Source organism: Amblyomma mixtum, chromosome 4 (genome assembly GCF_055824585.1).
Source record: "Amblyomma mixtum isolate Tamu chromosome 4, ASM5582458v1, whole genome shotgun sequence".
In the NCBI taxonomy this organism is placed as follows: domain Eukaryota; kingdom Metazoa; phylum Arthropoda; class Arachnida; order Ixodida; family Ixodidae; genus Amblyomma; species Amblyomma mixtum.
The window spans coordinates 112,309,961-112,322,299 of NC_143015.1; the positions used below are offsets into that span (position 1 = coordinate 112,309,961).

At 47.0% G+C, this 12,339-nt stretch overlaps 1 protein-coding gene across 29 annotated transcripts in view; it reads right to left on the bottom strand.

The window, feature by feature from the left end:
- Positions 1–12,339, bottom strand: part of LOC149347898 (uncharacterized) — a 483,015-nt gene that overhangs the window by 343,136 nt on the left and 127,540 nt on the right. For 17 of the 29 annotated variants that reach the window (XR_016292691.1, XR_016292689.1, XR_016292688.1 and 14 more), the window contains 2 exons: positions 7,173–7,274; positions 3,135–3,284 (listed from right to left, as the gene is read on the bottom strand). The exons of 11 other annotated variants lie outside the window; for them this stretch is intronic. Coding sequence is in view for 13 of the 18 variants with exons in the window: in XM_089587634.1 (XP_089443760.1) it covers positions 3,135–3,284; positions 7,173–7,274 (252 nt within the window). In the remaining 5 variants the exon portion in view is untranslated. Of the gene's footprint in view, positions 1–3,134; positions 3,285–7,172; positions 7,275–12,339 lie in introns of those variants that run through there. One more of the 29 variants, XM_089587630.1, reaches the window with a different exon arrangement.

Here is a 12,339-nt window from a genome sequence, read left to right on the forward strand (position 1 = left end):
GTCACAGTGCGCGAATTTCAAACGGGGCCAATTGCACTTTAGCTAGTAACCATGCACCAATTAAATGAATCGTATAGTGATGCTCCATGTAAGTGGGACTGAGTTTAGTTAATTGCGTAATTAACCAATTACCGTAAATAACCTTTCTAGACAGACCAGATAAATAAAACCGAGTAGGAAATTGGTCGAGTTGGGGAATCTAACCAGGGTCTCCGGAGTGTGAGACGAGCACACTAATCACTCCACCATGCCAGCTCGATGGTTTGGAGTGAACAAAGGCGCATCTAGTGAATGCAGTGTCTTCGTTCACTCCCATCTTCCTCCCTTCCCGTTACGACGAGGTTCAGGAGTCCACCGAGATCTGCGAGACAGATTACCTTCCTCAAAACACAATTTACCTACAAGAAGAACTTGCCGTGCAGCTCGTCACCGCAATTTTGTTGATAACAGACTGTTGTGCACCGCTCGTTACCTACGTCCAACGCAAACACAAACTGCAAAACTTGAAGGTGCACCCAGCCCGTTTCAATAAAGCCGGCATGGGTCGACCCACATATACTTCAAATCAATGACTACCACATAGGGGTGTGCTAAAAACTCTCTTCGATAATGCGGCCAGATAACGGTCTTGAGTCACAAGGAGTAGAGATGCGACGCCCTCACATGAACAGGGTTCATTCACCTTCATTGATGGTACAAATGGCAACTTTAAACGGAATGCTGAGTTCAGTTCTATCATCATGAAATGCATATTCTATGAATCGCGTCATCATGGCGTACTACTGAACTGCAGGACTGCTGTGGTCATACCAGTACATAAAACCGGTTGTAAACAGTATCCACCTATCCATTTGCCCGTATTTTCCAGATCAATTGCGTGCAAAATAATGGTACATATATTTGCACACCTTATTAAAAGTTTTTTGTCTTGTGATATACAACAACTTCCCTTACGACTAGCACATCTATTTGGACTCCGCTTTTTCGTCTTACTGCGCATTTCTCGACTTTGCTAAAGCATTCGATAAAGTTTATAACTCACTGCTATTAAATAAAATAAGTGCGTAATGTTGAAATTAAATGACGCTGTTTCCTCCACTGTACCACTTGGTTCCGGGTTCAAGGATCAGTACTTGGCCGCTTTACTGTTTATCTCCTATGCTGCTGTGTATTGTCAATCCCCTCGGCAATTCTGTAAAGTACTCTGTATCATGAGAATAAAATAAATTAATTTCTCTTGCCAAGGAACACGCCTGAAGGAGTGGGAGGGGGAATGAATAAGAGAGAGGGCAATAAGTAAGCACTCGCCCCCCCCCCCCCCCCCGCAAGATTAAAAACTCGGTGCTTATGTCCTCACCTAGCTCAGCGCGATTAGTCAAGGCCCTCAGCTACCGCGCAAAATGTGACACTATGCTTGCGTGAAGTTCGACAAGAGGCACAACCAAAGAATCATTGCGGAGAGACATTCATGTACTGTACAAGGATATACACGACGGGCACTATGGTGTGAAATACGTATGCAGTATATGGCCGGTAACACCGATCACCTACATGGCTGGGCGGTTTTCCAATTCTGCCAACTCACATCGATACTACATGTGATCCATGGTGCCCCTCTACTCGCTAAACCACAGAACAATAGCATCAATATCTATAACCAAAGCCATTCGCAACATTCAGCGCAGACTATACTGAAACCCCATCTACACGGTATATTAATAGAATCCCATAAACGCAATCACAACACTACAATCACCTTGAGTCGGATACCTGGTCATCGCGGGATCCAGGAAAATGAGCAGAAGAACAGCAGATAGCTGAACGCTACAAGATCATCATGGAAAACCGCACGATCTTACTCCCGACCAAACTTACTCCGACCGAAAGAACAATCACACATCCTTCGCTGAGTAATGACTCTCCTTCCTCATTCCATTATTTCTATGCAACTTGGGATGATTTAGTATAGTTTAGTTTATGGGGCTTAACGTCCCGAAGCGACTCGGGCTATGAGGGACGCCGTAGTGAAGGGCTCTAGAAATTTCGACCCCCTGGAATTATTTAACGTGCACTGACAACGCACAGCACACGGGCCTCTACAATTTTGCCTCCATCGAAATTCGATCGTCGCGGTCGGGGTCGAACCCGTGTGCTTCGGGTCATCAGCCGTATGATACAGCTCTCTATTCAAACTGTCCGGAGATCAGGGTAGACACAGAACACATTCTGTGGTCCTGTGACGCTTAAAACTTCCTCTCGTTTCCCTAAACTCCCCCCTAACCCCAGGAGAGTTTCGCGTCGCTCGCACTCGAGAGATGAAAGGCGGGCCTTAGCGAAGCAAGCTGTGTTCTTGACCGCGACTTAGAGCCCGGCTGGAATAAAAGTATTTTCCTCCTCGGATTCTAATAAAAGGTGAATATGGGAAGATGGTTTACTGCCTCTGAGGGATATTCTTGAGCCCCTTCGCTCAAGAATATCTGTGCCGTGCAAAACTGTGCCGTGGGCCTTTACGAAAAGGCCCACGGCACAGTTCCTGTTGCTCATTATCCTCCCTGTTGCTCATTATCCTCCCTGTTCCTGTTGCTCATTATCCTCCCTATTTCACACGTCATCACGTCCCACCAGGAATGTAACGCTTGGAAACTTTAATCTGCCACCCACTCACAACGTATATGGAGAACGACACGCTCGCTTTTATTGGTGCAAAAATATGGAATAACCTTCCCCACGAAATAAAATACGCTCAAAATTTCACTCCTATAGCAAAAAAATTATTTCGGCACATACGTACTAAGAACTAACGCTTACTCAACCTGCTGCGCGAATTCGTTTTTATTATTATTATTTCTTTTTTGGACATAGGCGATGTTTTTCATATTATATAGTTGTTCCGTGTAATGTTTTTTTTTCTCTTTCTCCCATTTCTGCCCTTGTATTCATACACATGTACCTACCCCGCTGTTACAAGTTCTAATTGCTTTGTACTGGAGTGTCTGTATGATTGTATTTCATTTTTTGGACCCATGACTAGCCTACGGCTACGGTTCCAGACAGTGTTGGACACATCTTTGTGTACTTTTGAATGTAATAAAGAATTTGAATTTCAAAAAAAAAAAACGGCAGATCCCACTCACCAAATGCCGCTTGTAGGCCTGAACTGGAAGGATGCCTGCTGTATGGCACGCGACGCTTGCATTCCAGACGACCCGGGCGACTCCAGACTCCCCGCTCCGCCGAAGGCGTGTTCCATCGACGGAGTGTAGCGGTGGGTGCCGCCGGCAGACCTGCATCATCGCGTCGGAAGAAAGCTTGGTTAGAAGAAGCGGCACCGAGGAAAACGCAGTCGGGTACCCTATGCTTCCTTCTATCGCTCCCCCCCCCCCTCTTTATTTCCTTCTTGTCCCCTCCCTGTCTCCGTGTTTTTTTATTGCGAAAGCAATACTGCTTGCACTTTCAGCCCGTCGCGTAGCGAGGCCGGTAGCTACTAAGCGCGGCCTAACTCCTGCTCATGCCACGCACGGCGCGCTTAGCGGTCTGACATCACAGCTGCAAGAGCCGGGCTCCAACTCACGCCGTCGCGTAGCGAGGCCGGTAGCTACCAAGCGCGCCCTAACTCCCGCTCCTGCCACGCGCGGCGCGCTTAGCAGTCGGTTCGGGTGTCCACCGAGATGACAGAGAATTACTGCGCCATTTTCTTTCCTCAAAAAGCGGTGCGTTCAAAGGGCAAGGCATGGCGAAGTAATTCTATGTCATCTCGGTGGACACCCGAACCACAGGAAGGGAGGAACGCCAGCACCCGTTCGGCGCAATGCCTTGCCCTTTGAACGCAACGCTTTTTGAGGAATGGAAATTCTCTGTCATCTCGGTGGACCCCCACCGCACCGTACAGGAAGGGAGGAAGTGGGAGTGAAAGAAGAGTGAAGCTTCTATACAATCATCCGTTAGCTTCAGCCGCTCGTTTTGCCGACCGAGGCACGCATATATCTCCCAGCACGTGGGGGCCCTCGTGTGGTGAGTACGAGGGGTACCCAAAAGAAACCGGACTAAATTTTTTGGTCGGCAAAGCTTCTGTGGTACCGCGTTTTGCCACTAGGAGCGCATAGAACGAACATTCCAGAGTTAGTAAGCCGAGTGCCAACGTCGAAGGAGGTCAGACTAGTTTAGGCAGAGTTTTAGAGTGACGACTGTTTTGTGTGAATGTCGTTTTTGCAATGGCTGATTTTCGTGAACAGCGTGCGCCTGTGAAATTCTGATTTTTGCTCGGAAAAAGTTGAATGGAAACTCTTGAAATATTAATTAAGACGTACAAGGACGATGCTATGGGGACAACTCAAGTGTTCCTGAATCTAATCCTGAATCAAAGCAACAATCATGCCAATGGAAAACTTCAAATTCACCTCGCCTCAAGAAAGTTCGTCAGGTGAAACCAAACCTCAAAACAATGCTGATTTGTTTTTTCGACGTGAGAGGAGTCGTCCATTGAGAATTTGTTCCGCAGGGTCAGACAGTTAGCCAGGCTTTCGACTTGGATGTTTTCAAAAGATTGGGCAACAGTGTGCGGTGGAAGCGGCCAGATTTGTGGCGGTCGGGCGACTGGTTTTTCCATCATGGCAATGCCCCTGCTCACACAGCCCTGTCTCTACAACAATTTTGGGCCAAAGATGGCATGACCCCTATTCCTCAACCCTCATACTCTCCCGACCTTGTCCCGTGCTACTTTCTTTGTTTCCTAGAATGAAAAAATAGGTGAATGGAAAGCGTTTCGCTGATGTTGCTGAGGTGAAGAAAAAAACGACGGAGGCACTGTCAAGCATCACAAAAGATGAATTTAAACAATGTTTTGAAAAATGGAATGAAAGATTCGACAAGCGTATCATTGCAAGTGGGGAATACTTTGAAGGAAGTTGAAGGTCTGTGCTTAAAATGTGAACAAATAAGTTCAAACAAAAATAAGTCCGGTTTCTTTTGGGTACCCCCTCGTATAATGCCATGTAAAACAAATGTGCAAAACTTTCACAAATAAGCTTTACTAAGAGCACTACCATGACATACCACCAGGCAAACCAGACGCAGCCAGGGCTATTGCTTTCGCAACTTACCGGGCTTAACCAAGGTAAGCCTCTGCCAAATTTTTTTATTCCCTCTAGCCGCAACTCTGGTGTTTGAGGTTTCGATGTTAGACGCCGCCGGCTAGCAACATCTCTTCCTTCCATTTTTTATATTTTATTACCAATAAATAACCGCTAACAACAACAATAACAATGGCCAAGACAGAAGGTCACGAAAACACGCTTAGTACTTATAATGCCCTAGATTGCTGGTGAAATCGGCATGGATATAAGCGCTGCCAGGATTTACATCCGGCCAGACTACGGAGGTCTCTCTCTATGACATCAGCGTGTGTTATAGTCGGATAAAACTTAAGTCTGCAGTGAAGACAACCCACATTCAGCCTCCGCGCACAGAATTCCTCCTCTACGAAAAAGTAGTCCGCTGTTTAAACGTTTATTGTTACCTAAACAAGAAGCTTATCGCAGGAAAAAAATTACGAGCTCTAGAATTTTGATACGTCGATTGTTTGATGTAGTCAGACATTAAAAAGATGACTTCGTTTACTGTTGCGATTGGCCAGCGGAGTAATACAGGACGCCGCGGACTATGGCCCATTGTAAGCAACTGCTGTTTTTTTTAAGTTGTATCCTACTATAGAACGATTACTAGAACCGAGGTTTTTACAGTTGAGACGCCGCTTGCGTTTTAAGTGCGCGAAAAGCAGCTCGAAACTTTGGTTCCCGAAACCATGATTTTTTGAAATTTCAAACGTCCATTAGCGCCAAACTAACTGACGTGAGACATTCAAAGTTGTGTCAAATGATTTGTCTTCTTGCGCTGTATAGATTGACTATGAAGGAATAATATGTCGTAACTCAATCGGTTATAGCGAACACGTCCGATATAACGAAGTTGTACGTCGTAACTCAAAACCTATTATAACGAACACGCCGGATATAACGAATTTGTAGTACGTCGTAATTCGAAATCGGTTATAGCGAACAAAACACCAAAGAAATGCAGACAATGAAGAATGGGAGGTGTTCCGGAGAGCTCAGCAGGATGGCCCAAAAAGGCTTTCGGCTTGCAGCACGTAGGCGTCTTAAGTGCTGCATCTGAACTTTAGTATGCGGTGAACTTGCCTCCCACTGGGAACACCGCGCCTTGCGCTGGCCGCCGACGCCTCTCGAGGCCAGGAAGGCTCATCGCGACAAAAAATGGCGTCGGCATTGGCGAGCAGCAGTGGTCCCAAAAATCCCACATGACGTCACCATGGCATCAAAGGAAATTTCTTACGAAGGTGCGGGGAAATGAGCCCACGACTTTTAGACTGGGAGGCTAGCGCGACACACATAGGCCATGGAAAAAAGAATTCCCCCTTGGCGAAGAAAGGTGGACCTAGAATATGCGTTGCCGTACGACTGTATGCTAATGGGTAGGTGCGTCATTATTAGGAGAAAAAATTCAAAGGTAAATGAACATGAAAAAAAATGCTTTTGCATTCAAAGCGCCTAAGTAGTCTTAAGTGCCCTCACGTAATTGTTATCCGATAAATGGAGCGAATTTTGCACGAACGAACATTTATGCTATACCCTTAAGAGACAATATAACAAAAAATGCGAAACCGTGCAAAAACGCGATAGTCGCCTGAGAGGATCGGAAACAAAGCACCGCGGAATGAAAAAAAAGACTACACTGATAAGCATAGAGCGCACCTATGGATGTGTTAACGAGCAATTTCACAAATACAAGGCAACCACCGGAAAGGGAAATACGCACGTATAGCATGAATGACGAACACAGAGTCCTCTTTTCGGAAACGTTACACCTCCTTTCGCAACCTGCCTTACTCGCGCATTCGGCCCTTCAGAGTGTTTACCAATGTTTTCCGCGATTCTCAGTTTGTCGCTTGACGGAAACAAATCGTTACGACTGCTGTTTGTCAGTGCACGCGCGATTTTTTTTTTTGCACCCAGACTGCTAACAATGGTGGTCACCGTTGAAAAGATTGAAGATGGACTCTTGCGCTTCAGAGCTGAACGCCGAACGCCGCCACCACCAGAGGCCGCAACCACCAGAAGCTAGGGCAGTTCCCTCCTCGCTCGACGATGATCACTCACCCTGTAGTGTAACGAAGGCGGTGGGAGTGCCTCACTCTCCTGGACCATCTGCACGCGACGTTTGCATTCCACACGATCCTGTGGGCTTGCACACAAGCCACACTGCAAAAGGTGAATCTTGGAGTGAGCCCCCGCAATTTCACTGCGATATATACAGGGTCTTTCCCCTAAGGCTTTACACAGTTCTTTAAAGTAGGCTTTTTGAATTACAGTGCTTTTTCAGCATAGCATTGCCTGCGGCGTAGTACGTCAGGATTCAGCTAAGACGTGCTAACAGCAGGCGTTTTAAGTAATATTGATAGTTAGCATGTTAACTATTACTGTTAGGCTCCTCAGTTATTGTGATGTGCATAGCCCACCGTAGGTAATATCCAAATCAGTTTCTAGAATTTCGAAAACGCGGTTAGCCTCGGGGCTGTGGCCCAACAAACTTTGGCTATTTCGACTAGTTACGTGGACTGGAGAGGTTGCTCTGCCTGCAAGCTTCCTAAGTGCGCATGTACGGTAAAGTAACCAGGCTGCACGGTTTGATTCTCAGTCGTATATTAAAGCTATTATGGCAGCCCTGAAGCTCTAAATCTATATATGGTAAGGAGAACCCCTGTCCTCACTTTCAAAGAAGTTTTGACCTTTAGGGAAGCCATGAGCGCTCTACTACACGAATGAAAGGCAAACCATGCAGCCTGGTTACTTTCAGCAAAGACTGTGTTAGGCGTGATGTAGCCAGAAATTGTTGAACCACAGCGCCGAGGGTAACCGGGTTTTCGAAATTATAAAAACTGATATGGACATTAATTACTGTGGGCTACACGTCCCTCACGCTGCGTGGTGCAACACCCAGGAGAATCTGTATAGTGATCGCTACACTATCGATATTGTCCTACAATCAGGCCAAACACGCAGAACCCCTCGTGGTGCTACCATCACGAAGCGGGACTCATTCCGCAACCTCCCGAGCAGCTCCTACTCTAGACAGCATATCAGACATAGCTACTTGGACCGACCTACTCCAGCGTGACGTCCACGCCGAGACTCGCCCCCTCCTCGAGGACTGCTCTAAAGACGCGATGGATTCCCAACTCATCCAACTATGGCAGGCCAAGGCGGGTACACGCCTCTCAGTAATTAAGGAGCCTAACAAGTTATGGAGCCGAACAGTAACACTTAAAAAGTTAACTATTCAGTATTAGTCAACCAGGTTGCTAGTTAGCACGTCTTAGCTGTATTCCGATGTACTACAGTGCTGACAATGCTATGCCGAGAAAAGCGCTCTTCTAAATAAAAAAACCCTTTTTTTTAAGAATTTCGCAAAATCTTAGTTGAAACACAATGTACATACACCTTGTAAACGTATGCTCATAAAACTCCTCCAACACCATACACAACTTCGGCTGCTCTTCGCTGCATGGGGGACCCCACAAAGTTTCGATTTGTCGAGAAGCAGCTCTTAGTATAATTGACGCAATTAACGCACAGAGCCGTCTCATCCCGACAGCGCTTAATTTTAACTTATTCCTTCCCGCGTCCGTGCACATACAGCGGTCAGGAGAATGACATTTTGTGAAGTGTCAAAAGTGGTGAAGACAGTAGTTACGGCCGGCTACAAGCCTTTCAATAGACAAGGAAGCTAAGAAAACGAGTTGAAAACGATGTTTTCATCATTAGTCAACCAAAATGACTTGGTCAGCGGGCCAGTCAAGCTGCCAAAGGGCAAGGTGTTCCCCGCAAACCTTTCATGTACTTGCCATACATGAAAAATAGAGTTCTGATTTGATTTCATCTCGCTAGCTAGCACGTCTTAGCTGTATTCTATTGTCCTGCACCGCTGATACTGCTATGCCAAAATAAGGGCTCTTCTCGCTCAAAAAGACTTTTTAAAAATTGCTGACATTACTGTGCGAAAAATCCAGTATATGCTGGGGTTGGGTTAAAGAAATAACGTCTCACGGCTACTATCGTAGTGGAAAAGCAATAGCCAGTGGCAGCATTTCTTGGTTTTCCAGACGACCCCGATTTCTCCTCATGCTGACGGTTGTGTCCCCGTATCTATATGAATAGCCCAGAGGAGTCTCTGAGAGTCTGCAAAATATTCGCAACAACGGCGTTCCACGATTCTCAGGAAGTGCATTGAAGACAGGTACCAACCTTTCTTGGCTGCCGGAGCTCAAGTCTGAAAAATCCTCGTCTGGGCTGCGACGACCGATTTCAGCGAACCTCCACATCGAATGCACCGAGAGCTAGCCTGCAGAGACGAAAGTTTATGCTAACGCGCAGCGGCATCGAACAATAAAATACACGAGCCTCTAGAATTTCGCCTCTCATCGAAATTCGACCACCGCGGCGGGGATCGAACTCGCGTCTTTCGTGTCTGCATGCAAGAGCCGCAACCACTGAGCCACCGCGGCAGCCTTCTGTTAACCCTAATTTAATCGAGAAAATCCAACAATAATAGCGGTTCCCCCAGCATCATTAATTCGTTACTGAAAGGGACCTTGAAATGATACTTTAGCAAAAGCTACATTGGCTAATAACTTGCGATTTCGGTGTGGCGGTGCTCCGAGGAGGCACAAGGACCGACCTTGAGCCGTTGCCTAGCAACCGCTATAGCTGGCGGACGCCGCGCGCTCGCCGCGCCATCTGGCATGACGTCACACCACGCGCCTCGCTGCGGAGCCACCGCCACCGTTTGGTGTGACGTCACACCGCGCGCCTCGTCGTTGAGCTCACCTGCGCTCCCTTCGCCAACTGTGTCGCATGCGTACTTTGGCTACGTATATCCTGGCATAGACGATCTAAGCCACTGTTTTTCTGCTGCGGTTAAGAAAAGCACAAGAACGATGGATATTCCATCCCTCGTCACTGCACTGCTAAAAATGTCAAAGCCATAGCTTCAATTAACACCGAAAATGTCGGCGACCAATACAGATGCTCCTCATCAACATAACTCTATAGGCCAGGACAGCCTAGGACCCCGCCGCGCCTCGTCCCGACCTTGTCAAAGGCAAGGAAGTGCACAGATTTTATAGTTAATAGGGAGCGGAAATAACGCTTCGGCGCTTTCTATTGGTTTACAGAAAAAAAACAGCGCGTATGTGCCGGAGCTTGTTTTCTGTGCAGAAATTCGGCAGCGTTTCTGCTCCTTGATTTTACTCTACAGCGTCAGCTTTGAACTTCGCCCGCCTCCCCACGTGCCCAGACATCTACGGGCAGGCGTTCGCGTGAAATAATGACGTCATCACGAAGCCGAGTCGCAGAGTAATTGTTTTCAGATATTGCCCTTTGAAGCATTCACAGCCATTCGGTAGTCCGACTCATTCACTAGCTTTCACCGCCAAACACAATCTTCGGTCGCGTACTCGAGTCTACGTTGTTGTACGCTTAAACCTGTCGGTAGTGGTAGGCAAGTACGGGAGTTCCAGCGTCAAAAGTACAGGGGTTCCCCTGACTCTCCGTACATCTCCAAGTGAAAGTGGCTATCTTGGCGCAGTATGGCTCCCCGCTTTTTGTTTCTGTGCCATAAAGATTATTATGAAGCTTCATCGCTTGGATAACTAACGGCAAAGGAAGGAAAAAGATACACATACACATGAACATTTTACACGGATAACTACAATAAACCCGCATCTGATCTAAAGTAGTAACGAAATACTCGCACATACTATTGGCACAGAGATTATCAGATGATAGAAAATGGCAGAAAGCTTCCGTAACAGCAAACAGCACAGAAAATACAAGCAATATGCAGTCTCCGCCCAATCGAAACTCGCACTTGGGCGTTGCGGAAAGAGCACGTTACAACCGCGCCGCTGAGTGACGTGCGCTCGAAGGCGTGGCTATAGTGCTCTCTCCGGCCAAGCGGTTTAGGCTTCGCTTGTATGGCGCCCCAGAAGTCCTTGCACTGCAGCGGTGACGAGAGTGAAAAGTAATGCCAATGTTACTTAGGCTGGGCTACAATCCTGTGCCAATAAATGACGTGTCGGACAGCACAAGTTAACTGTTAATTTAACATAGCTGTATTCTGATGTACACCACCAATGGCAAAGCTATGCCGCACACAGCGCTCTTAACACAAAAAAAATTGTAGTGCAGATTACACTCTCGTCTCGTGTAAGACTGATGACACAGCGATGCTGTTTGAGTTTGGTTCGACTAAGTGAACCCTGACTATACTCGTCATTTCTATCAGCTGTTGTCCATACTACCCCCCCCCCCCCCACCAGATACAAAAGTTGTCGTCCCCTCCCACAGGGGGCGTCAGGCGTCCCTGGGTGACCTCATTACCGCGAACACAGCCACCGCTGCGCACGACTTACGCAACAACTTGCGGCTTATAACACCCCGGCTGTTAATAATCGTACTTTCTAAAATTGTTAAGTCGCCGGTGAAACACCCTATACATTAGAAAAGTACAGAACGCTTCTTTAACAGGCCACACGGAAGATAGAAGTAAAAATGAGTGTCATCACACATATATACAGAGCTATCACTAAACCAACATTCTATAAATAAACAGAGCAATCAACACGCATTCTTTTCCGCCCCTTCCAAATGGTAGTTTAAGCAGGGAAGCTGCTCGTCTACTGAGCCGCAGTACCCGTGTTCGAAACCGACTATAGCGGCCGCTTTTTGATGGAGACGAAATGCAAAAGGCACCTGTCTGCTGCGCGATGTCAGTGCGCATTACCGCAGTGCCTCCTTTATAAGTGCCTACAAATTGAGGGACCGGAAATTATTTCTCTCTGCGAACTGTCTGCGCACTCCGCCCTGCTATTCCTCGAGTCTATACCGCAGTTGCCTACTGTCTTCTGGTCACTAGCCTTCTTCTTCCCTACCTTGGCACTGAAGTCGCCCACCAGCACAGTGTACTGCGCTTATACTTAGCTCATTGCCGATTCCTTCTCTTATAGAGCTCTCGACTATCTGGTCATCATGGCTGTGTAGTCGCGTAGGCCTCTGCCATCTACAGTTTGTACCTATAAAGCCTTATTACGATAACTGCCACCCTCGAACTAATACTACTGAATTCGTCTACTTTGCCACCTATATCCGGATTGATGATGAATCCCATACCTAGTTCTCGACTGTCCGCTAATCCACAAAGGCATAGAACGTGCCCACCCTAGTAGTGTATACCCCTCACCTGTCCTTGTAACCAGGTAGGCCCTAT